The sequence below is a fragment of the Equus caballus genome, chromosome 17 (assembly GCF_041296265.1).
Source record: "Equus caballus isolate H_3958 breed thoroughbred chromosome 17, TB-T2T, whole genome shotgun sequence".
In the NCBI taxonomy this organism is placed as follows: domain Eukaryota; kingdom Metazoa; phylum Chordata; class Mammalia; order Perissodactyla; family Equidae; genus Equus; species Equus caballus.
Genome location: NC_091700.1, coordinates 70746536 through 70772086, shown reverse-complemented (window position 1 = coordinate 70772086; position 25551 = coordinate 70746536). Strand labels below are relative to the sequence as shown.

Sequence of the window (25551 nt, the reverse complement as noted above, 5' to 3'; positions counted from 1 at the left end):
AAAACAGTATATATAAGATTTAATTTTTAACTTAATGTAGTAAATTTTTATTAAGTAAATATTTGGAGGTAAACAATATATAACACACTGTGCGATGACTATGAGGAAGTCAAGAATGAAATAACTGCGGACACTACACACACAGAGCTAGAGGGACAAATTAGATACGTACATCCAAAGGTAGAAAATGGTCAGTGTTGTAAAAGAGGCTCAGGTGAAGTGCAAGGAAGTTCTAAGTTGAGAAACTTTATTTCCAGAGGTAGGAATCAGAAGGCTTTATGGATGAGGTACAGTTTGAGCTGCGTCTTGGAGGATAAACAGATATGAACATTTTCAAACAGAAGTAGAGGGAATAATGTCCATAAAGGCAAGAAAAAAAGTAAAGAAAAATGCCTAATGCAATTACCCAACTTTTTAAGGAAACCCGGAGTGAAATCATGGTATGGTTCAGCATCGTGTGTAATGGGTGAATGCAAATAGGTGGGGCCATCTGACCCCCTTCTATAAAACAGCCCCTTCACAGACACCATCACTTTACATCTCATTAGTTGGCTTTAGTCTTCCTAGCACTTGTGGCAACACGACATAGTACATTGTGTTTATTTATTTTCAGTCGTCCTCACCACCCACCTTCAACTAGGATGCAAGTTCTATGAAAGCAGGGACTTTGTTTTGTTCCCAGTCCTTAGGCCAGTGTCTGGCTCACAGTAGGCATCCCTGCAGGCATTTGTGCTATCAGCCTTATTTGACATGTTTTATTGATCTGGCAGAGGAAGTACACAGCAAAATTTCTTAGTTTGTGCATAATACGAAGCAGTTATCTAAGGTGATGAGAATATATTGTTTATCTTCCTTTTCCTTTATTTTCAGTCTGCCTATGCAGAGCTCTTTGCACACATTGTCACTTCTACAGGAAGCATTCTTTTCCCTGCTCCATGCCCACCAGCCACCCTTTCTTACTTGTAAACTTTTCCTCCTCACCCTTCAAGCAGCAGCAGCAACCCCAAAGACCACTTCCTTGGTGAGGTCCGATTTATTCAGGCAGAGTTAGTCTCTCTATTCCAACAGCACTGTCACACACTTCTACAGTAGCACTTTCCATAGCAAATGTTAGTGTTTTAGTTTATGGACCCATCTCTTTCCACGAATTTGAGAGCTCCTTAAAGTCATGGTAGTGTCAAGCATCTTTGTACTCCCAGCACCTGGCACAATGTCAGCATGAAGTAGGTGCTCTAAAGCAGTGTTGAGTGAAGCACCAAACAGCTTCTGCACAAGGGCAGGAAAGTGCCAAGTGGGCATCCATTTGAACAAATGCAAGGAGAAAAATAATCTACACTACCTTTTTAGGAAGATGTAGTTTGAGACACTAGTTATAGGTCAAGGTGAAAATGTCTCAGGCTTACAGATTTTTGCTACTGAAGGTAAAACCTCAATGTGCTACTTTAGCTAAAATGCTATCCACCAACAGGAAGGGTTCAGAAAACCGATACAGCTTAAAATACCAAATAAGCACACAAGGCATTAAGCTTCTGTTGTCCTAAAACATACAAAGAACATAAAGCTTAGTTTTCCCAGTTACACTTCAAAACCAGTATGTCCCTTTCGTTAATAGTTCCAGAGAAATGCAAATAAAATGGAGGGGGCCATGTCCACTGGTGGCTGAACTCAAAGATCAGGCTCCCTTTGTTTGGTGAGATGAAGCCCAACTGAGAACAAGGCTGTAATCTTCAAAATCATGAAAACCATGGAGAGGACACAGGTAGAATCTGTTGAATCACAGAACAGTCAATCAAATGGAGTAAGGCTGGAAACCAGAAAACCAATCAGATTCTTTGTGCAGAGGGCTATAAGCTCAGGACCCTTAGAACAAGTCAAAATTACGCACAAGGGTAAAAGAGGGCTTAGAGAAATTCATACATAAAAGTTTCTAAAGTAGTCATATTCAAGGTGTCTACTTAACTTTTTAAAGTCCACACAAAGAAAGACAATCACACTCCTTTACCAAGTACCTTTTGGTGACACAGAGCCTACTAGAGCAGATAAAATTGTATTTGATAAAGAATTAGTTTCTTCTGATGGGTGTGGTTGTTTGTTTGTGTTTGTGTGTAAACGTGTTTTAATAAGAATATTATTTAATTACTTGATCAATCTTAGATTATTTACATCATTGTGATTACTAATTTTGTCTGATTTTTCCTACTAATTTGTATTTGCCAGTCTAATTGCCACTGAGTATCATTTAGTGTTTTTCCACAAGCCTAAGAGTTTCTAAAAGAAGTGTACTGTCCAATACAGCAAGTGAACTTGGAGCTCTGTCTGTATTTTAGGTCTCCTTTCCCTAAGGTTCAGAGATGTTTCATCTGGTGATGTTTCTGTGGGAGCCCTTTCCCTTTCCCATCAGGAGGGCCCCCGCAGTGGGGCAGGCGGAGGATTGGTTCTTCGACACCTCCAGGCTGTAGTTCTGGAAGCACGGAGCTGGAGAAGCAGAGTTTACCCTGTAGAAACCCCTGATGATATCACAGATTCTCCTTCACGTGCTCAGAACATCAGGGAAAGCCTGAGGCTAGCCACAAATATTCAGCGTGTCTTAAACAAGTCTTCTCTCAAAACTACCGTCTTTGTGTTTCTGCTAATGATGTAACTTGTCTGAAACACTCACCTGTCCAAGGCATCATGGGAATTATGTCGGGTGAGCACCACCCTGCCATGATTTTCATCTCTACAGAGAAAGAACAAAATTAAGTCATGTGAAAAGTTACCACAGTATTTAGTAAGCACTAAATAAAGGAGACAGGAAAGAGCTCACAAGTTTTGGCAAGGTTAATTCATTTTACTTCAGGCATGAAAACACAACTACGTATTTATTTTAACCAGTCAGCACATGAAACATCATGGTGAAAAGAAATAAGTTTGTCAGTACAAATGACCATTATTCTAACTTATCCCACGAGATTTCCATGTGATTCAACAATGGAATGAGTGTTTCTTGTTTTGTTTGTTTCTTTGTTTTTACCAAAATATGAGAACATGCGGTCATCTACTTTATATGTACTAGAGAAGTCCTTTTCTATAGGAAGGCAAAAGCTTTCTACCAAGAAGTTTTAAATTTAATTATGCCTATTATGTCTGGAAATTTTCTTTTGATAGACTTGATAGTGTCCTTGACTAAAAGTAGGAAAATAAGCACCAATATTTGTGGTTAAGGATGTTTATCATTTGAAGGGAAATTTAGCCATTTTTGAACCGTGAGAACACATAGTTTGCTCTGTTTGGTCTTTAAAATAATCCTGTAAATTAAGCAGGGAAGACACCCTCATATCCAGTTCACAGATGAGGACATTGATCATGGATTTTGTGGCTTTCCCAAGGCCAAAAGGTTAGCAAGTGACAGAGGTGGATCTAGGACTCAATCTTTTTATTCCAAACCTCTGCTTTTCCTCTTGGTCCACCCTGCAACAGACCTTCCTACATAAAGTCCCAAAGCTATGTCTTTCTTACTTATATATAAGCAGACCTATAGCAGACCTGAAAGTACAGGCAATTTTAGGAAATGTCAAAGCTTGTAGTAGAGCCTTTGGCCTTGAGCCAATGCAGTATCTGAACCTTTTTCATATCAACCTAACCAAACCTGATATACCACATTTCTCCTGGTTCTGCTCCACTAACATTACTCAACACTCTGGAACCATTTATAATAAAGCTATAAAAGAACTATAGTACATAATTAAAAGGAAAGTTGAACAGTGAAACTGAAACAATTCCAGCAAATATACACCCTCAGGGACCCCAAGAGAACCTTTTCATCCCTCTTGTTATCCCCTCCCTGAGCTTGTGAGAGAGTAGCAAACACCAGACGTGTTTTTACCTGAAGTAGAAGTATAACACATAGCCCAGAACTGGGCCAGTGGGAGTGAGAGAAGCATCAGAGCCAATTTCCCTTTCATTCAGCAGCTGCCATGCCAGCCAAGCTGGCTTCCCTGGGCCTTTTTAAGGAGGCATGCCTGGCATAAAACCATCATTCCTACCAACTGTAATTTGTCTTAGACATCTCTATCTTTACCCATCTGTGCAAATGTTTGCAACCCAAAATTTATGATCTACATTTGACATCACTCTACCACTATGGGAAAATAGAAATGCTTCATTAGGCTTCAACAGTTGAAGAAGTAAATTTGCTTCATCGAAGGAAATGATTGCTGTCCAAGAGTGTTAACTCTAAAAGTTAGTGTGAGTCTCCAAAAACCCCTATAGTTCCTCAAAATAATAATATTTAATACCAGAAGTTAATAGACATTTTTATTTAACAGTTACAAGTATGGCTCCTCAAATAAGCACATATGGACAGTTTAGCAAAAGGTTTACAGTAAGTATTCTGTAATGCAGGGCTTTTCAACCTCAGCACTGTTGACATGGGTTTGATAAATTTTTGTTTTGAGGAGTGTCCTGTGCATTGTAGGCTGCTTAGCAGCATCCCAGACCTCCACCCATTAGATATCAGGAGTAATCCCCAATTTTGACAAGTAAAAATGTCTCCCGACCTTGTCAAATGTCCCCTGGGGATAAAACTGCCCCTGATTGAGAACTAGCGGTATAACGGAAAGGCAATGGGTCATGTTAAAAATCTCAACTCCACCACTTAATAGCTGCGTGCCACTGGACAAGTTACTAACTTCTCTGAGCCTCAGATTCCTCTTCTGTAAAATTATGATATAATACCTACCTTGTGTGATTGTTGTGAGATTTAATAATGCTTTATATGTAAAGTACCCAGTATCAAGCCTGACACATAAGAGGAATCAAAAAAGTATACATATTTGTATATATATATATATATATAATTTATGATAAATATATCTAGGCTGGACAAGTGTCAATTGTAAATCTATGTTGGCAATGAGGCAATGTGCCTATGGTCATAGTTTTTAGATCTTTAAACATATACCTAACAGAAGCACATCTCAAAGCAGACAAAACCTTCTTGGTGGTTAATATTTTCCCTTACAAATCTACCACCACCTTTCCAATACCTAGAGGTATATGGCCCAGTCAGGACTTAAATGAGCTGAGAATTTACTTCACTTGAGCATAAAGAAACTTTAGATTGGGGCCGCCCTGTGGCTGAATGGTTACGTTTGCGTGCTCCACTTCAGCGGCCCAGGGTTTCACCAGTTTGGATCCTGGGTGTGGACATGGCACCACTCATCAGACCATGCTGAGGCAGTGTCCCACACAGCACAAGCAGAGGCACTCACAAAACTAGAATCTACAACTATGTACTGGGGGACCTTGGGGAGAAGAAGGAAAAAAAAAAGAAGATTGGCAACAGATGTTAACTCAGGTGCCAATCTTTAAAAAAAAAAAAGAAATTTTAGGTAAATGATTATTAAATTTGTAAATTTGGAGTAATACTACTATGCGTTTGTTTCAACTGACATCATCAACATGCCCCAGGACTGTCCCTACCATGGATTAAATATTAGCTTTTCGGAAACTGGAAAGCCATGTTTTCTTTTCAGTTTCTCAAGTAGGCACAAATGTCTATTCCAGTTATAACAATGAAACCCTGCTTTCTCTCACTAATGACTCACATTCTCTTAGCTATGTGAATATTAAAACTGGTAGCTATTCTTGAAAATATGATATAACAAATTTATGCTTGCTAAATTTTCCCAAAAATTAGGCCATGCAACAAAGTGTTTTAGAAGGAGAGTATGTGCTTTTCAGATGGCCATTAGCTTCCCAAACAGAGAATGGCTCTCTCTGCTCATCCACCTTCCCCTCTCTCCATACCCTCTTACCTTTCTTCTTCAGGACGTTTCTTTATCCAGCTGTTATCCTGTAAGAAAGTCCTTCTTTTGTTCATCTCAAGAAAGCCCTGCTGCCTCAGTGTGGTCCCCTGAGTGGTACTCTTCATATCTATCAACAGAAAAATGAAAACCTGGGAGATGTAATTGCCTGGAGTTGAGTGTGGGTTTGTTAACCTGGAAATCTCGAGACGCACATCTGATGGGCCAGCGTCAATCTTCTAGGCTGGCAAGTCCAGTACTGTTTCAAAGTAGGACATACCAGCAAGAAAGAAGAAATCCCACACCCCATCATCAAAGATAACATATAAAACTGCTCAGGTGCCAACTGAAACTGCCAGTGCAGCTCATGAGGTCCCATCTGGCACCTGGGAATGTAGACCCACAGGCCTGGGATAAACCAAGCCAGGGTTTAGTGGGTTGGTCATTTTTCTTCTTTTTTTTTCCAAACTTGATTTTTTTTTTTTAATTGAGTTCCTAATAGTTTACACCGATGTGAGATTTCAGTTGTACATTATTTCTTGACTGTCACCACATAAGTGCTCCCCCTCACTTCACTCCCCTGTGCCCACCCCCCTTCCTCTGGTAACCACTGAACTGTTTTCTTTGTCCATGTGTTTGTTCATATTCCAGATATGAGTGAAATCATCTGGTGTTTGTCTTTCTCAGTCTGGCTTATTTCGCTTAGCATAATTCCCTCTAGGTCCTTCCATGTTGTTGCAAATGGGATGATTTTGTCTTTTTTTATGGCTGAGTAGTAGGGTTGGTCATTTTACTCAAAAAGAAACACACCTCAGAAGTACACACAGGACTGTTTGTTGTACCTGGTAAATAACAGTCAATAAGTCCTGGTGCATTTCACTACAAATAACTAATTCTTTGATCTCATGAGAGCAAGCAGCAAAGAAGGTCACAGGTAAGAAAGGGCATATTTATTGATTAAAATAATATATTTAAATTGCAATTACATGAGTTAAAACTGTGGCACTTTTTTTTTCTTAAGCCTAACTTAAGCAATGCTAATTAAATTAGACTGTTGCTTCTAAGCTTTCAATATCTATATAAAAGAATTAGGGGGCCAGCCCCGGTTGCCTAGTGATTAAGTTCAGCATGCTTTGCTTTGGCTTCCTGGATTGGGTTCCTGGGAGCCAACTTACACCACTCTGTTAGCGGCCATGCTGACATACTAAAAAGTAGAGGAAGATTGGCACAGGTGCTAGCTCAGGACAAATCTTCCTCAGCAAAAAAAAAAAAAAAAAAACCCAAAACAAAAGAACTAGGACCTTTGAGTTGTTTTTCCTGGATTTTTAAGTTTTCTGAGTAAGAGAAACATCATCTACATTACCATTTCCTGTAGGAGATGTTTTTCTCAAGGTAAAATTGGACATGCTGCCTTCCGGTAAGGATCTAAAAAAAAAATAGGGGTGGGGAAAACACAACAATGACTCTAAGAATCTACAAGTGACTCTTTCTTTGCTGACAAGACACATTCTTCAATGACATTGACAAAGTCACATGATCTGGTATAATGAATACACGACATAAAGTGTCCCCTAGGAATCTTAGAGTCCATCTATCCCAAAGAATTTATTTTATAGATGAAGAACACCAAGAGTGTTTAGTGTCCCTAATGTTATATAACAAGCAATTAGCTGAATCAGGTCATCAATTAATTCATTTATTCAATCAATAAGTAAGCAGGGGCCAGCCCCGTGGCCAAGTAGTTAAGTTCACATGCTCCACTTTGGCGGCTCAGGGTTCCACTCGTTTGGATCCTGGGCACGGACCTATCACGGCTCATCAAGCCATACTGAGGGGGGAGGAGGAAGAGGAGGAGGAGGGGGAGGAGGAATAGGAGGAGGAAGGGGTGGGGGAGGAGGAGGAGGAGGAGGAGGAGGAGGAGGAGAAGAAGAAGAAGAAGAAGAAGAAGAAGAAGAAGAAGAAGAAGAAGAAGAAGAAAAAGAAGAAGAAGAAGAAGAAAAGAATGGCAACAGATGTTAGCTTAAATGCCAATCTTTAAAAAACAAAGTTTAAAATAAATAAGTATTGAGTGTCTGGCACTGATCCAGGAACTAGGGGGGAAAAGATGAGTAAGGCAAGTGTCTGGTCAGGTCAGTAGGGAGACAGAGACATGGAGCTGACTGCACAGTATGCAGGGTGCCCTGGGAATCTCGTCAGCCCTTCCCTAGGGAAGCCAGAGTGAACCCAGGCAACTGATGTGTGATCAGAAGGGAAGTAGCCAGAGGCAAGGAAATCACAGATCTGGGGAAACACGGGTGATTTTAGGCAACCACTGCATGGGAAAGCCCAAAGTTTCTTCGCTATGACCAACTGCTACGATTAGACTGTTAGGGAGTTGAGGGAGCCACAGTCCCAGTTTGCCCGGGACTGACTGGGTTTCCAGAGCTGCATTTTGACTGTGAATCCTAGGTACCTTTGCTTTCATGGCCTTCTTTCACACACACACACACACACACACTTAAAAATTATATTTTATGACTGTGTTAGTATAAAGATGAATAATAATCCAGCCTGGCTCTATTACAATATATTCATTATTATTATAATATTCATTTTTTCTTCTGCTGTTAGAAGGAATTGAAATTGGAACCCATTTGTAGGCCCCTAAAGGTATTGTGGACCCCAGGCACTGTCTTTTTTGCTTAACAAATAAATCAGTTGGTCCTGGGTTTCCCTGAATGTGAGCCTTCCAGTTTTAAAACCAGGGAAGTCCCGGGCAAACAGGATGGCTGGTCACGCTAGGTGGGGTATCACGTTTTTTTGCAGAGCCCATACACAACCAGACAGTGTATGGAATGTTAGATGGAAATTAGATCTCAAGTCAGAAGCAAGTGCTAGGCTCAGCTCTATCGCATCCACGTTCTACAATTGAACCACTTAATCTCCCTGTAAAATGGGCTAATGAAACCTGCCATCTATTTTATAAGGTTGTTGTGATGATCAAATAAATAATGTATGCAAAAAATCACTGTAAGCTATCAATGCTATTTGGACTTACAGCAGTATTATCAGACAGCTGTTTATACGTATAACTTGGGGGTTCTGAAAGCCCTCATCTCCAGCCCTCTCATGCAAAACTATCTCCTACAATAACTCACCCACCATAGGACCTGAAGTGGTGAAGATCCATTCCTTTGGATGAAGGCATTGTTTTCCCTGGGGGCACCTTTTAGCATGTCAATTCCCCTAAAGTTGGTGAGAAGGGGAAGCTGTTGGTGCCCAGACCATTTTCCAGACTCGTGCTCGTGCTTCGGGGCTGCAGGCTCAAGCTGGACCTCCTCCGGAGATTGGCCCTCAGCTGGTGGGGCTGCCTGTCTACACATGCTCCCCACGCACTACAACCTGCATCCAGTGACTGCCTGATCTGGAATAGACAGATGAGTCTCTTGCCTCAAAGTAGAGCAATTCTCCAGGTGATTTGTGCTTCAGAGCTCACTGTGGGATCAGACTGAAGCTAGACCATCAGAAAGCAGATCCTGCTCAGCTCCTTCCCTTGCCACCCCTTCCTGCTTCCTTTTCTCCTTTCCCCAGAGAGCACACCCTCAGTAAGTCACAGATGCCCAAATTCCTCTCAGACACTGCTTCAAGGGAACGCAACCTAAGACTGCCGACCGCTGTAATCAGTCGCAGCATTACCTTCACAGAGACCAGCAGCTGTGCACTCCACTGATAGCTGAGAGTCTGAAGGGTTAGTGAAGTTAGAAAGATCTGCATCTAAAGGGTGCTATTTACTGACGTGTCACCTTGAGTGTGTTATAGGCCATCTCCCTCATCTGTAAAATGAGATGTTTTGAGGATCAAATTAGATGACATATATAAAGTGTCTAATTATTGCCCAACACACAGTAGGTGCTCAATAATTCTTAACTTCATGCCTTGGAAAGCAGAGCAAAGACATAGGGGAGGTATGGTTGGGGGTGGGGAGGGGATGGAACAGCCTTGAATTTGGGCCACTGGGCACACAGGGAGTGTGGGGCAGCCCCTCGCTGGCTATGCTGGGGGATTGCTTAAACTTTGGCTGAAAGGGGAGGAAAAGAGACATGTAAAGACAATCGTCAATCTCAACTACTTGTACACTTCTTCTCAGTCTGGCTCCTCTTCTCTGGGTTCTTGGCTAATCTATTTCCTGTTTCTAAATGGGCTCTGATAAATTCTTTCCCTGAGCTAGTAAAGACCTGGAGAGTTCGCAGCTGATTGAGCTGGGATTCTGAGGTGATCAAAATGCTGAGTTATCTGATGATGCGTTTGTAGACACTGCACATTTGGTCGTGAGACAAGGGGCAGGGTAAACAGAGAGAAGGCATTTTACAATTATCTTGTATATTTGTCTCTCTCTCCTAAAAGGCTGAGAGTGTCCTGTGGGCTAGGCCTGAGTCTTTCCCTTATATATTTTCAGCATCTGGGGCAGAGCAGGCACTCCCTAGGTGCTTGTTATGGGCTGAATTGTGTCCCTCCAAAATTCATATGTTGAAGCCCTAACCCCCGATACCTCAGGATGTGACTATATTTGCAGACAGAGCCTTTAAAGAGGGCAAGTTGAAACAAGTCTGTTAGGGTGGGCCCTAATCCCATCTGCTGGTGACTTTATAAGAGGAAAAATTTGCACACACAAAGAGACATTAGGGATGTGGGTGCACAGAGAAAAGTCCATGTGAGGACACAGAGAGAAGGCAGCCATCTGCAAGTCAAGGAGAGAGGCCTCGGAAAAAATCAAGCTTACTGACACCTTGATCTTGGACTTCTAGCCTCCAGAACTGTGAGACAATAAATTTTATTGTTTAAGTCAACCAGTCTGTAGTATTTTATTATGGCAGCCCTAGCAAACTAACAGAGAACTTATGGAAAAAGTGATTTAATCATTCCCAAAATAGCTAAGTCATTCAAAGAGCTTCGTGCCACACTATCTCTGACCTCCGCCCATTATGTTTTCAGTTATCCTACTGCATGGGGCAATTGCCAATAGCATTAATATCTGTTAGTTGAGCACCTGTTCTGAAGAGGGTACCTCACAAGCACTGTCTCTCATCCTTAAATAAAATCTGCAAGGTAGCTATTGTTACCTCCATCTCCCAGATAAGACAACGGAAGCTCAGGGAGACTATGCCCAAGGTGTAGAGGCAGAATTTGGCTTCTAAACCAAGCCAACTCCTTCCTTAGCAGCCAGCGATAATGCTCACCATGGGTGATTTGCAAGACTAGACCAGAGCCCTGGCACTAGAGTGAGAGAGGGGAGGGAGACAGCAGGGGTTACCTGACTCTTGATATCTCACTCTTTGGAAGTCGCCTGAGTTCTGCTTCCAGTGCCTGACAGCAAGAGAAGAATGGCAGCCTCTCAAGGAATCATTGCAGCAGACAAACCCTCACAGAGCAGACTTCTCTCGGTCTTCCCTTATATTCCCTTAGTTATAAATATATGTCCACAAACAAGAGTTATAGCAACATTATTCATAACAGCCAAAAAATAGAAAAAACTCAAATGTCCATCAACAAATGAATGGATACATAACGTGTGGTACATTCATACAGTGAAACATGACTCAGCAATAAAAAGGAATAAAGTACTGATAAGTGCTACAATATGGATGAAGTTTGAAACATGCTAAATGAAAAAAGCCAGACAAAAAGACAACGTATGTACGATTCCATATGGCTGTTGTCTTTTAGATTCTCCTTGGTCTGCTACACATATCCCACCTCAACTCTCCTCCCAAGCCAGGCTTCTGCTGCCCCTCTAGGTTCTGCTGGGCAAGGAGAAAAGTTTAATAATAACACTTTAGCTGATTTTATAGTAATTTATAATTTATCCCATTTGGTTTCCACAACAACGTTTTAAGAGTTATATATATAACCCCTTCTTTGCAGAGACTCGGCTCCAGTAGCTAATGAGTGGCAAAGCTGGGACTGACCCTGAAGCTTTCTAGCTTGAGGCTCGTCACTTTTTCCTCTGTGTCAGGGACTGCCAGATGGTCAGCACTTCCTGCAGAGAGTTGGATAGAGAAAAGCAGGTATCTCTTCTTTACCTTATATTCAGGACTGGCTCTAACCAGATCCAATCTCCTGCTAGAGGGTCTGATATTTTCACGCCTTTGGTAGCAAGGCGTTCTCCAGAAGGCCTAGTTGAATGGAGTCAAATGAGATAAGACATCTAAACAAGCTCACGGCCCTTAACTCTTTCTCCCCGCCAATGACTAGCCTCTGGTATCCTATAAACACCTCAGTGACTCCACCCCAGAGCCTCTGGGATACTTTCTAGGAATAGCTTCCAAGGAACCCACTCGCTTTCTCTTGGACATCCCAGTTTTACCTTGTTGGCTCTTATGTGAAAGTCAGCTAGAAGAACTTGGCCTTCTACACTTCACCCTTCCCCTTCTCTGAAACTAAGATGCCATGCAGAAGGTAGGAGCAGCCGTCTTGGAACCATGGACGAACCACAAGGACTAAAGGCACACACTGAGAAGGGCCGAGCAGGAAATAAGAAGGAGCCTAGTTCCTGGACAGTATCGTACAGCTGCCACAATAGTCCTGGATTATCTATCTCTGGACTGCTCTTTGCAAGAGAAAAATAAACCTCCTAGTTTGTTCAGGAGATTGCTTTACCATATTTTTGTTTCTCAAGTTTAATGCTTTTCCCACCTGTTACAAGGCCATTGTGGAACAAATAGAAGGTCTAAAATCCCATGGTGGTCTAGAAAATATAAGATATTAGTGACTCTTCTATTAATAAAACATTATTCGTAATGTTTAAATAAAACATTATTTCTGGGGCTGGCCCAGTGGCATAGCAGTTAAGTTCGCATGCTCTGCTTCGGTGGCCCAGGGTTCACCAGTTTGAATCCCGGGCATGGACCTACGCACTGCTTATCAAGCCACACTGTAGTAGGCATCTCATATATAAAGTAGAGGAAGATGAGCATGGATGTTAGCTCAGGGCCAATCTTCCTCAGCAAAAAGAGGAGGCTTGGTGGTGGGTGTTAGGTCAGGGCTAATCTTCCTCAAAAATAAATGAATGAATGAATGAATGAATGAATAAAAATAAAATATTATTTCCAGTGATATATGTGTTCAATGTTCCTAGCAAAAAGGATTACTTGTTGAGTCCCCACTATGAGCCACGTGATTTATGCACATTATCTTATTTAATCTTTTCAGGTGAGAACTATTAGCCCTAATTACAGGAACACATAACTCAGAGGAGTTAAATAACCTCCCCAACATCACTCAGTAAGTGTCAGAACCAGGAACTGTAATTAGGTCTATATCACCACAATGCCAGGGCTCTTTCCACTACATGACGCTATATTTCACTCAAAGTACCACGTGATATAGCCAACACCAACACTCAGGGAAATGCCCTGGAGTCCCAAAAGATGGAAAATAATAGCAGAGTAGCTGGGAGGAGCAGCAGTAATGAATGGCTACTCCAACATCCCTGGATGGCTCAGCCTTGAGCCTCACCCCTCCTGGGGCTACACTGAAGTCACGAGTGGCCTGGCACTAATCCTGACCAGACTACTTCCCTGTTTCTATCTCCCTACTAGATAGTTTGATAATGTTTTATACTCTTTCCTAGCCCCTTGTGGTCCATTGACACAAGGTAAATGAGAAGGGAAAAGATAATGTATTCTACTGTCAAGTGATAATGGTTTAATAAGTATGTAGGAGTTTGTTTTTAATTAAAATGGCTAATATTGTGGGAAAATAAATTTTTTCTCATCAAATCTACATGTTTTTCCTTACTCTCCAACACAAACTCCCTCAGCTCTGTCTGCACATTTTTTTTCCCTTAGGACCCATTGGCCGTGTCACCCTAACCATCTTGTCGGCCCATTTGGTGGCCCCGGAAGCATTTCTAGAAGCTCCAATTTAAAATCTCTAAGGTGAAGCCCCTATCTCATCAACCTCTAATTCCACAGAAATTTCACTGCAATGGACCTCTTTCCATCTTGCCCAGAATGTAAAGAAAACTTTTTATAAGTGGATATTTCTTGTACTGTTATTAAAAATAGATCAATAACATACGTCTCTGTGAATAACACCCTTTTTAAAAATATCCTTTTTTAGAGTGGATTAGAGATTATCAACCTCTCAAATTTTTAGTGTCAAAAAATATATGCAGCAAAATCTTTTATTTATGTCATTCTTCAAAGAAATTACTGACTTCAGAGACTGAGGCTAGCCTGAGTTTCAGATCTACTCAACACCCAAATAATGACACCTAAGTAGCCTCAGTTTAGCCAACTGAACTTTCTAAGTGCCATCGTTCAGTTTCATTCTAATTAGCTTTTTAAATTCTCACAGGAAAGATGAAACTCTAATCTTGGCCCCTATAAAAAGCTGTTACCTGTACCATGCCTAACAATAGCCGACACCAGCAATTGTATTTTAAATGTGGAACATTATATGTAAAAGTTGCCTGTCTTTATTATGCTTGGAACTAGAAAAATGCTTCCCTTTAAAACATTGAATGCATAGGTGAAAAACTCCGATGTGAAATCATGATATCAAAGTCAGTAAGGGTAGTGGAAAAAAAACTTCAACTTCTGGTCCATCTTTCACTTCCTCTTTGCAGCCAAACACCAGAAGGAGCTAGTTTTTACTCACTACCTATAGCTTCCGCCCAAAGATATCTGTCTGTCTTTAGATTTTAGATACAAACCACTCTACTTAAATTCTGAATCACAAAACCAATCAACTTTATTAGTTCTCTTTGGATACATTTGAAACTATCAAGCATCCTCTATTTTTTAAATTTGTCTTTTCAGCTTCTCTCCATCTTCACATGGTTTTTCTCAATATCCTTCAGTATCCTCTATTTTTAAATAATAGCACTTCCATGGGAGCGTTAGGGTCCATTAGGTAATCGATCCACTGCTCCCCTTGCCCAGTGCCAGCCCCAGCTGTCCTGTCCCAACTCCAGGAATTCCCTGGGCCGCCTCCCAACTAAGCCACAATCTTCTTCTTCTTCTTATGGGTCCTCTTGACAAAAAGACTTTGCAGATCTCACTCTTCCCTTCCCACCCCAGGACAAAATGCCTCTTGACTTACCTAATAATATCTTTACTACTCTCTGCTAATTTTCTCTTAAGAAAAATAGTGTGAGCAAAGAAACTGGAATGCGGTGGTGCATACAGGAAAGAGAACAGGAGAAATAAAACATAAAAGAAAAAGAGGAGGAGCAGAAAATAGATTAACAAAATAGAGGATGAGACACGAAAAGAGAAAAAACAAGAAAGAATTCAGTTCTGACTGATGATATCTTGGATCACGTGATAGTTATAGCTATATTGGGCTTAGATTTTATATGTTGTATCTCATTTAAAACCCACATAATGCTTTAAGGTTGACACTATTATCATCCTCATTCTACACCTAAGTGAAACTTTATGGTGAATGATTTCAATGAAGTCAGAGTCGTTTTGCAGGCAGGGCAGGAGTTGGAAATGCCGACAGTGGGTGAAACTAGTTCTTTCTGGACAGACAGAGGCATTAGGATGAGTAGTTTGCCTGTGGTTACATAGCTAGCACACAGTTGGGATTCCAACCCAAATTATCCTGACACCACAGTTCCTGTCCCAGAAACCCAGGAAACAAAAAAAGGCCAACAGGTGGAAAGTTACTAGACTGAAAAGAAAGGGTGAGAAGAATGACATTCCCTTCGCGTAGAGATTCAAAATGGACCTCAACCAAGAGCAAGACTTGGAGCAGACTTTCTTTGATCATTTTACCAAAGGATCATGAGACCAGCACAGAGTGATAATTGGATATTTTACCTGCTCCCAGATCTTCCAATCAATTTATGAAGCTTGTAATATACTTACGTAAATTGATATCTTTATGGAAAAGACCAAATGTAAGTAGCTGCCTAGAGGAAATCTCTATAGTGATGGAAAGTATTAAAAAGCCAACATAGAATAAGGAAAGAAATACAGCAAAATTACCTAGAAAGTGGCATATGCACAAACTCTGGTGGTATTACCTTGGTGTATGAAAAATTCCTGAGAGTTTCACAGCCCACTAATAATGCCAGATTCACCAGTATTTGTTAACAGAAATCACTGGTAACAGGGAAAACCACCTAAGAAGTGGAAAAGAACAAATGCTGTAAAACCATTTTCAGTAGAAGAAGAGGAGCCCAATAATTACAAACCAATGAGCAGAAGCATTACCTCCTGGGAGATAAATAAAACAACCCATCAAACAACTAATTATCACCTAAGAGAACATGAAATATTACATAAGGAGAAAACAAATAGGGCTTCATGAAGTTTAAATATTAACAAGTCCATTTAAATTAATGGACTGTGTTTAGCCTGACTATGCAATGTAGAAGGAAATCCAGTAACTATCAAACTGGTAAAGACTCATTTAGCCTGCTGCAATGCTTAGAAATTGGCTAGTTCTTTAGTCTCATGGCCTCACAGTCTGTGCTTAGCATTGGGAAACTTGCTTACTGATGGCGAAACAGTTCAGAATGTAGCACAAATGAAATCTTTTAGCTAGCCAGAGGTCTATATGCTACCAATTTTCCGAGTCTGAGGAACCACCAACCATAAAATTTTCTCACTGTTGGTTCTTGTTTTTAATATAAGACCTTCACCCACGCATTTCCACAACCTATCTTTTCTGCAGAATGATAACATCAAGTTTCAGCATGAAGAGTCTTACTCTCTGGGGCAATTATCTATTTCATTTTAAAAAGACAATGGTCTAATGTTCATTAATAAAAATGTTATTTAATAAAAATTATGTATCACCTGAGCCCCTCATAGGGTATTTCCAGTTCAAGCTGAAAATATTTGTTAAATGAGTGAAAACTCAAATTTTGACTACAGACTATGAGGCAAAACGCTGTTAGTTACCTTAAATACCTTATCATATTTCAAATTCACAACACTTCTGTCACGTAGTCATTCTTGATTCCAATTTTACATAGTATAATCTTTCTCATTATATTGGTAATACGTGCTCATTATAGAAAATAGAAGAAAGCATAAAGAAGAAAATAATCAGATAACTTTCATCAATCATTGTTATTTTCCTCCAGGATTCTTCTTTGCCAATAGATCTACTGATACATATTTTTTTACTGGCATTTGAAAAATAATTAAATAATTCTTTCTGCTGCAAATACAAAATATATCATCTTACGGGTCTATTTATCAATATAATGTAATTCTTCTGATGTTTCCAACAGAACCATACACAAAATCTTTGACCACATCTCCAATTATTTCCTTTGGATGGATCCCTAGAAGTGAAATTACTTACCAAGGGGTATAACTTCTAAAATGTTATTGATCCCTATTGTCAAATTTCTTTTCATAAACTTTATACCAGTTTAAATCTACCAGCAGCATATGAGTGTCTATACATCTGCCAGCACTTAGAATGATCATTTCTTAATCTCTTTAACAATTTAATAGGAGAAAGCAGAGTCATTTTGCTTCAACTGCATATTTTCATCATTTTACTGGTCATTTTATTTACTTTGTGACTTCTCCATTGACTATTATTATAGATTTATTATTGCTTTCTTACTTTCTTTACATATCAGAAACATTCATCTTTACTTTCTGAGTTTTTCATTTAGCTCCCAATTCTGATTTTTTTTTTTGATTGGCGGCTTTTAATTTTGTATTCTCCTTTCTTGTTATGAATCCTTCCACTCTTTAAAAATCTCTGTAGACCATCCATGAAACTTCTTTCTGACTTAAAATCCAAGCAATTGCCAAGTCCTACGATTCTACTCCTATATATCTCTTGATTGTATTTCTTTCTGTACTCAAGCTACCTATTCAAGTTATCATAATCTCCTTAGCATCTTAATGGTTTCCTAGCTATAGTCCCAGTCTCTAGATTTACTCTCTTCTAATCCATTCTTACTGGTGCCAAAGTAGACACTCCTCGCGTAACACTTTTCAATGATGCTCCATTTCTGTCAGGATGAAATCCAGATTTTAACAAGGCTGACAAGTCTATACTCTCCAGCCTCATTTATCCCCACTCTCCATTCCTCATTCAACTCTAGCTGCAGTTACAATGAGTCACTCCAGTTCCTCGAGCGTTTCATCCTTTTTATCACCTTTAGCTTGTTGCTCACTCTACGCCCTGTGCCTAAAACATTCTCCTTTTTGAGCTCTCCTTACCCTTTGCTCTCTTTTCAGGAAAAATTTCTATTCATCCTTCATGTCACACATTATATATCCTCTCAGAAGCATTCAGTGACACTATCCTAACCTGCCCGCATCCCTACCTCCCCAGGCTAAGTTTAGGGTCCTACTGAGTGCTCAAATAGCAAAAAGTACCTCTCCATAACAACACTTACTATATGGATTGCCCATTTGTGTGGCTGAGTATTCTTCCCCCATCCCCAACACACACACACAGACACACAGGCGCATGCACACACAAACACACACGCATTATAAATCTTGGGGGCTGTAACTAAGACTGTCTTCTCCAGACCTGTATTTCCAGAGCTTATTACAGTATCTAATGCATAATTAGTTCTAGAGAAATATTTGTTGAACAATGAGATTAAATATTTAAGCTTATCTTTCTAATTTTTAAAAAATATTTTCTTGTTACAAGGAAACTCTAATCCATATGGATTTACTTTGCTAATGGGGAAATGAATACCTCTCCCATTGATATATGATTCTTCCTTTGTCACATATTAAATTCTTCCATATTTTAGAACGTGCCTCATGGCTGTTTGTTTTATTCCAGAAATCTGTGTTTAGTTTCTTACAGTAGAAACAAACTATTTTGATTATTGTCTTTTTATAATACATTTTATATCTAGTGCAAGCATGCCTCATTAATTTGCTTTGTAGAATTCTACCAGCTATTCTCACTCATTCATTTCTTTCAGATAAACTTTAAAAATTATTTTCTCAGGTTCCAAAATAAATGTTCTATTGGAAATTTTTATTGGAATTACATGAATCCTATAAAAAGGTTTGGGAAGAGCTGACATTTATGATACTCAATTTGTCCATCCAGGAAAAATACTCAAAGAAGCTTTTACTCAAGAAAGTCTTTATGCCTTACAGTAAACTTTTGTGATTTTTTTTATCCAGGTCCTACATTTTTCTTGCAGAGAGTTTTTTCTTGATATTTTATATCCCTTTGTGTTATGGTGAAATAGTCATATAATATACGTCACATTATGTCATATGATATGTATATTATATAATACTTTATATATTATATACACTATATATAATATATATACATTATATATAATATGTAAAATAGATAAAATTCAGTAAGAATCCTAAATTTTCCCTTTATCCATTGGTGCTGTGAGGTAAGCATGATCATATGTTACCCTTGGTCACAGTGGAGTCATGATTAAATCCAAGTTTATCTGGATTCCCGCCCTGCACTTTTTTCAATATGAATTCCTTTCAAACTTTTACCTAATGACAGAAGAGAAGACACTGGAAAGGAGTGAGGAGAGAGAAGGCTTGTAGGAGCAGTTTTCTCCAAAACCCCTTAACTAAAGTTGGCTCCCGATGCCTATGGCCCATGCTTATCCTGTGGTTTCTGTGCATTCTTTGCAATACTGCCACAGTTCCCCGAGACGGATGTATCCTAGTTTGAAAAGTATGGTCTATAGTTCACTATTTTCTCCCAGGAAGTTCAATGGAAACTCAGTCACATTTTAGGGCAGGGAAACTTAGATTTAGAGATAAAAAATAAATTATTTAGATGCTTAGCGCTCTCAAGTATACAATTACAATGAGTATTCAGGACTAGTGGCTCTCATGTCTAGAAGTGAGATGGCTGTCATTTAATGGATATCTATAAAATTCGTTCTTTCAATTAATAATCACAATAAAAGCATGTTTCACATCAGTAAAAAAGTTTAGCAACTAACATAAAATGCAAATCTAATAACTGTAGCTGTCATGTGACAAAGCATCCATTTGAGGAAGGGACTTTCCAAAATTCTAAAATTAAATGGGTTTTCACAACAGTTAACTGGACATAATTCAAGATATTTCATAAAAACTTTTGATTAAAAAGTGAACTTTGAGCAACTGCAGACAGGTTCACATCAATTAATACATAAAACCCTTATCTCAAAGTTCTCAGCAAGAGAAAGGGGAAAAGTTTCAATAAATGGCCTAGAAGCAGAATTATGTCAGTAGACAAGCTGTGTGGGACCAGCAAAGATTTCCCATGGGCAGCTGCTGGCCAAGGACTTTATCACTTCCCTCTTGAAGAATGCTTCGAGTTAATGCCCAAATCATACGGGAAACTATCAGTTAAATCATGTTTGCTTAAGTTGACTGCTTAGTGAATTATATGCGGTTCATTCCACAATTTGAGTTCAGTCATTCAAAACATATCCTCTTTGTTTTGTTTACAAAGTCCTCAGGAAAATGAATCTCTCAGGTATTTCAGTCAAAATTCCAGTGGTTAGAGAAGACAGCCAGATAAGCAGCACCTGTGGAATGATAGTGAGGTGAGGGGTGTGCCTCACTGGGGGATTGGGTGTACCACAACCTACACACACATACCACACCACCTTCCCACAGAGAGGCTGCCGGCTCCTGAGATTAAACCCCCATGAATATAATAAAAAACAAGACTGACTCCACAAACCACAAATTAAAAACGTATCCCATTATGTTATAGTCATACCATACACACTATAACAACAGTTTCAGGTACTACTGGATTAGGAAATTCTCATTTACATACCACTGTAGTCCTTTTATAAAGCCAGAAGGAAGCTCATTTATTACTATTCCATATTTTACGTGGAAAAATTTGAAAAATCATTGGGAAAATTCAGGTGATCTGGCTTCTCATTCCATTACTGTTACTATGATCCTGGCAAAGTTACTTAGAATTTATACTTCTGTTGTCCTCATCCAGAGAATTCATAAGTTAGACTAAATAAGCCTATGCTCCATTCCAAGTGAAAATCTGTGTCAATTGGACCTACGATTAACAAGACGCTAAAATTTTAATTAAAATCCTGGCCTGTTTATCTGCATTCTCTGTCTATCCTGACATTTAGAATCAACTAAATGTCTTACTAAAATTTTTGATGATGTCATATCTCAGTTTTCTCAGATTGATTTTTTTCAGTACTTGAAACACTGGAGTACAGCAAATATCAGAAAGACCATATCTGCATTATAAACAGTGGAAGTGAAAGCCAGTTTTAAATTTGATCATATTTCATTAAAAGTAAAATTATAATTCACAAATGCTATACTTTAGCTTACTGATTACTCTACATGTTTGAAAGCCAAGTTATAAAATTCTTTAGTAAACCCTTGGGAATCGAACTCCAAACCCCTGAGATGGCACATGACCTAGTCAGCAATGGGAAGCAACAAAAACTCTAGAACTAAAGGCAGAGCCGAGTGTGCTGTGGGGAACGCCCTCTGGAAGACAGAGCTGCTAGCTGCAAACTGAGCGCCCCCTACGTTGGATTCCCACAGCTCTGTATCATAGATGGAAATGGTGGTTAAAAAAAGCAGGAGTCAGACAAGTCAGCTTAGCTATTAATTATAAAGGAAATCCTGGTTAAAATAACTTTTCCATTCTTATCAAAGGGCTTCCAAAACTGGTTTTTCAGGACTAGGATACGAATGGAGGTTGAAAATTGTCCCCATATCCCTTAATTAATTCTTAGGTTAGAACTCAGAATATAACACAGAAAAGTTGGCCAAATGCACACAGATCCCTGTGGGAAAACACACGCCCCCGTTTAAGCCCACCCTGCTTTATTCCTTAGTACATTCATGCAAAAAAAAAAAAAAATAAAATGTGATTTTCTTATTTGGGGAAGATAGGGTGGAGAGGGTATGGTTTTGGCATCTCTCTCACAGCTCAGTGACTTGTAATGTTTTTAGCAGTCAAGAAAAAACAATAAGACTTATCCATAAAACAATAGAGTTCACATTTCACTAAAAGCATCATCTGTGAAAACAGGGAGGTCCTTTTAAAAAATGCTTTCATAGTCACTTGAAAAAATAGACCAGCAAGTGCCAGTCCCTTGACTTAAAGACCTGACTATCGTTATATGTGACAGGATTCACTAGCTGACAGCTCCCACACGGAACTCAAATAGGCTTTTATTTCTATGATGCCTGTAAATTCGTAAAATTGCCAAGAAGTTAAAAGCCATGCAATCTGAAATCACAACAAGGAACAGCAGAGCTGTTGACAAGCAGAGCAGCCCGTTGGAAGCTGTGAAAATTTAACTGGAAAAAAGACAAAGTTAATACAGTCAGTTCTAATTTTAATCATTTGCGAAGAAAACAGGGAAAGTTATACAAGTAAAGCAGATGTATTTATGTTTGCAAATATAATTAAACTTACCTCTCTTGAGCAGAAAACCAGGACTTTTTGTCTAAACAGCCTGCACTGATCCGACGTGGATCCAGCTGAAATAAATGTGCACCTGGAGTTTACTGCATGTGGTTTCCACCCCTACCTGACTGCGTTAATGAACAGTTCAGAGGTTTCTCCCGCAGTGGCTGAGTCACCCAGGGAGGAGGTGGGTGGTGTGAAAGAGGGTGTCACCTTGTGTAAATACCAATTCAATTAAAACAGGCTCACTCATGGACCTACTGTCTTTGGTGAATTCTTCAAATAATTTATGGCCTTGTTATGCCAAAAAAAAAATGTGCTTCTCTTATCACCCTTTTAGCTGATATCAACAATATGTACAACTATATCACTGACAAGTTGGCATAGTACCCAGCCTATTTTGGATTCTCCTTTAAAAAACAAAAAACTCTTGGCAGGAGGAATCTCCATCTGCCCATAGTACCTGGAAGGCTGGGGCGCAGATACACACAGAGGAAGTACACTGCTCAGAGGAACCAAGATCCCTTAGGAGAGAAAAATCTTTTGGAATCCTGGGATCAGGAAATATGTAAGGAATTTGTTACACAAATTCTACACACAGAATATTTTGTAAAACTGTCAGAGGAAAACCACATTCTGAAATGTAGGAATTCGGATCCTCATATAATTTCACCATATATAAAAATGTGAGAAGGATGGTTGAAACTTCTCTCACATCTGAGGAGGGCAGTAGACATCAGAGACAACACCTGCTTCTGGTGAGAGGAAGGAATAATGCAGAAGAGCCACCTAGCTGGGGGCTCCTATTACAGGTTCTGGAATGCACCTTCCATAATGGCCAGGAGGCTTTAAAAAAGCTTAGCAAATTTGGAACATTACTGAGAGAAGCCGGGTCATTAGAATTTCCTGGGTCGCGTTTATTCATCTGCCACACCAACAATTAACTAAATCCCCCCAGTTTCAAGACAGCTCCTGAAAACTACAGTCCAGCTGAGCTATGCCTATGGAGGGGACTATAACCAGAAATAGAAATGTTCAGCTTGGAAGGCATAGGCAATTGCAGTACACAATCATTATGAACGAGGACATCACTTCCTTAATGCGCCCATATCTGAGCTGAGTAATTTGAAAATCTAAAACGGAAAACGTTCTTTAAAAGTAAATCATACAGACATGTCTGTATAGCCCTTTTATGACGTTTTATATATGCAAAATATCTTAGAAATATATTTTAAATTTCTCTGATGCCCATAAATGTTGATTGGATTGAAGCTGGATATTAATACTACAGATGAGAAACTTGAAAAACCAAGATATGACTTGGCTCAATTCAAAAAGTAAATCAGAAGTTATGTTCAGCATCATAAACAGTTTATATTCAGCAAAATAGAAGTTATATTCAGCATCACTCAGTATTCATTTAGCCAAATGAAGGGCTAACAATTTAAGAGCCAGTTTGTAGGGACAAGTAGTAACTTTACAGAATGTTTAAATGTACATTTTTGTCCTTCTTAAAATACAGAATCAGAAAAATAAATTTTTACCTTATAATGAAATAAAATACTACCCAAGGTAGATTCAAGGCTTTTGAGCTTACAAGCAATTATTTGTGCATGTAATTGAGGGTTTCTCTTATTTCACATACCAGGACCCCAAACCAAGTCACACCAGTGTCCTTTCATTTAGAACCAAATCTTTGATTCAAAAAAGGGCTAAGTCTAAATGCTTGGGCAAAATTCAGACCTCCTCATTGCTGAACAGACATTCAGCAAAAAGAATGTCAAAAGTTAAGAACCTCAAAATTTGAAGAGGTCAAATCAAGAATGTGCACAGGTGTAGAGGTGGCCAAATAACTTCAGCCTTGGTTTCCTTTAGGCCTTGAACTGGGAAGCCTTGAGCATGTTTAGAATAACTTGACTTCACCACACCTATTTCTAGGGGAGTGTCGGAGTTCTTGAGGTCTCTTTAGAACATAAGCTCTTAGGCTGGGACAGCAAATGTTTTATCGCAGGTGCCCATGCCAGTTGCTTGGTGCTGGCTGCCTGGAGGGATGTGATGAGGTTTGTAAGGCAACTTTGGACTTACACAGGGGAGGGCCATGATTACTTAGCAGTGTCTGCCACAGGTCTCAGCTGGGGGAGTGTTTGCTGACTTGTCTCCTAAAAGAAGACAGTGCTTCTTCTCTGTTGTATTCAATGAAACAATCAGCCAAAATGAGCACTTATTATGACATAATAATGAAAGTAGCAAAACTTATATAACACTTTTAATGTGCCAGGTTTTGTTCTAATCACTTTTCACACATTAATTTAATAATTGTTATTAAATGATTGTTACCTCCTGCTGTGGTCTGAAAGTATCCCCTCAAAATTCATATGTTGAAATCCTAACCCCCAAAGATGATGGTATTGGGTGGTGGGGCCTCTGGGAAGTGCTTAGGTCATGAGGGTGGAACCCTAGGTCATATAAGTGTTCTTATAAAAGAGACCCTACAGAGCTTTCTAGCCTTTTCCACCACGTGAGGACACAGCAAGAGGGCCCAGACTAAGATGCAACATGAAGAGGGCCCTCACCCAACCATGCTAACACCTGATCTTGGACTTCCCAGCCTCCAGGACTATGAGAATTAAAATTTGGTTGTTTATAAGCTGGCCAGTCTGTGGTATTTTGTTATAGCAACCCAAATGGACTAGGACACCTCCTCGCCCCAGAGAGATGCCAAACTTGATGCTGAACATGCCAAAAAACACAAAAAGGACAAACCAGCGTCTCAAAGCTCCCTAATCTATTACACCAAGATTTAGAGGCTTTGAAAAATAGAAGTTTCCCCATTTTTCTCCCAGATGGAGAAAATAAATGTTAGGTATATTTTAAAACAAAAGAAATATCATTAGGGTGATAATTACAGAACCAATTCCTCCTTGGCTGGGAGTAGACAGATGTCAGCGTTAAGGAATAACCACCCATGCAGCAGAAGCTGGTGCATTGCTTAGTACACTTTGATGGCACCAACATGATGCAGACCAACGGAGAGCACAACACAGAGCCCACAGGAGCCCGGGTTCCATTTTCTGTACAGACCTGCTATTCACTATGGGCCAATCACTAACCCTTATGCCCACGTCTTTCTTGGGGCAGTGAGACCAACGAAATCTATCTCTTTGCCAACTGGACAGGTCACAATGAAGATATCAGGTTTTTTTAACCAGGACTCAAAACCTTTGCTCTTTAGATAACATCAGGAGGAACCAGGAGAACCCAGCCCTGAGTTCCTGCGGCTTTCTGACATGTCTTCATGCTCTAAATAGGCAACTACCCTTGCCCAAAGCAGCCAGCAGAGATTAGGCATGGTTGATGATGATTATAATGATGATGATAAAAATAA

At 39.6% G+C, this 25551-nt stretch overlaps 1 protein-coding gene across 39 annotated transcripts in view; it reads right to left on the bottom strand.

The window, feature by feature from the left end:
* The window catches only part of SCEL (sciellin), a 272928-nt gene that overhangs the window by 81982 nt on the left and 165395 nt on the right, over positions 1-25551 (bottom strand). For 9 of the 39 annotated variants that reach the window (XM_014732141.3, XM_014732144.3, XM_014732148.3 and 6 more), the window contains exons 1-5: positions 22176-22331; positions 15802-15900; positions 7150-7211; positions 5799-5916; positions 2660-2719 (exon numbers count right to left, since the gene is read on the bottom strand). In XM_014732141.3, the coding sequence (XP_014587627.1) occupies positions 2660-2719; positions 5799-5916; positions 7150-7192 (221 nt within the window). In that variant the 5' untranslated portion in view covers positions 7193-7211; positions 15802-15900; positions 22176-22331. Of the gene's footprint in view, positions 1-2659; positions 2720-5798; positions 5917-7149; positions 7212-8927; positions 9190-15801; positions 15901-22175; positions 22403-25551 lie in introns of those variants that run through there. The other 30 variants (XM_014732147.3, XM_070240365.1, XM_070240373.1 and 27 more) reach the window with 14 other exon arrangements.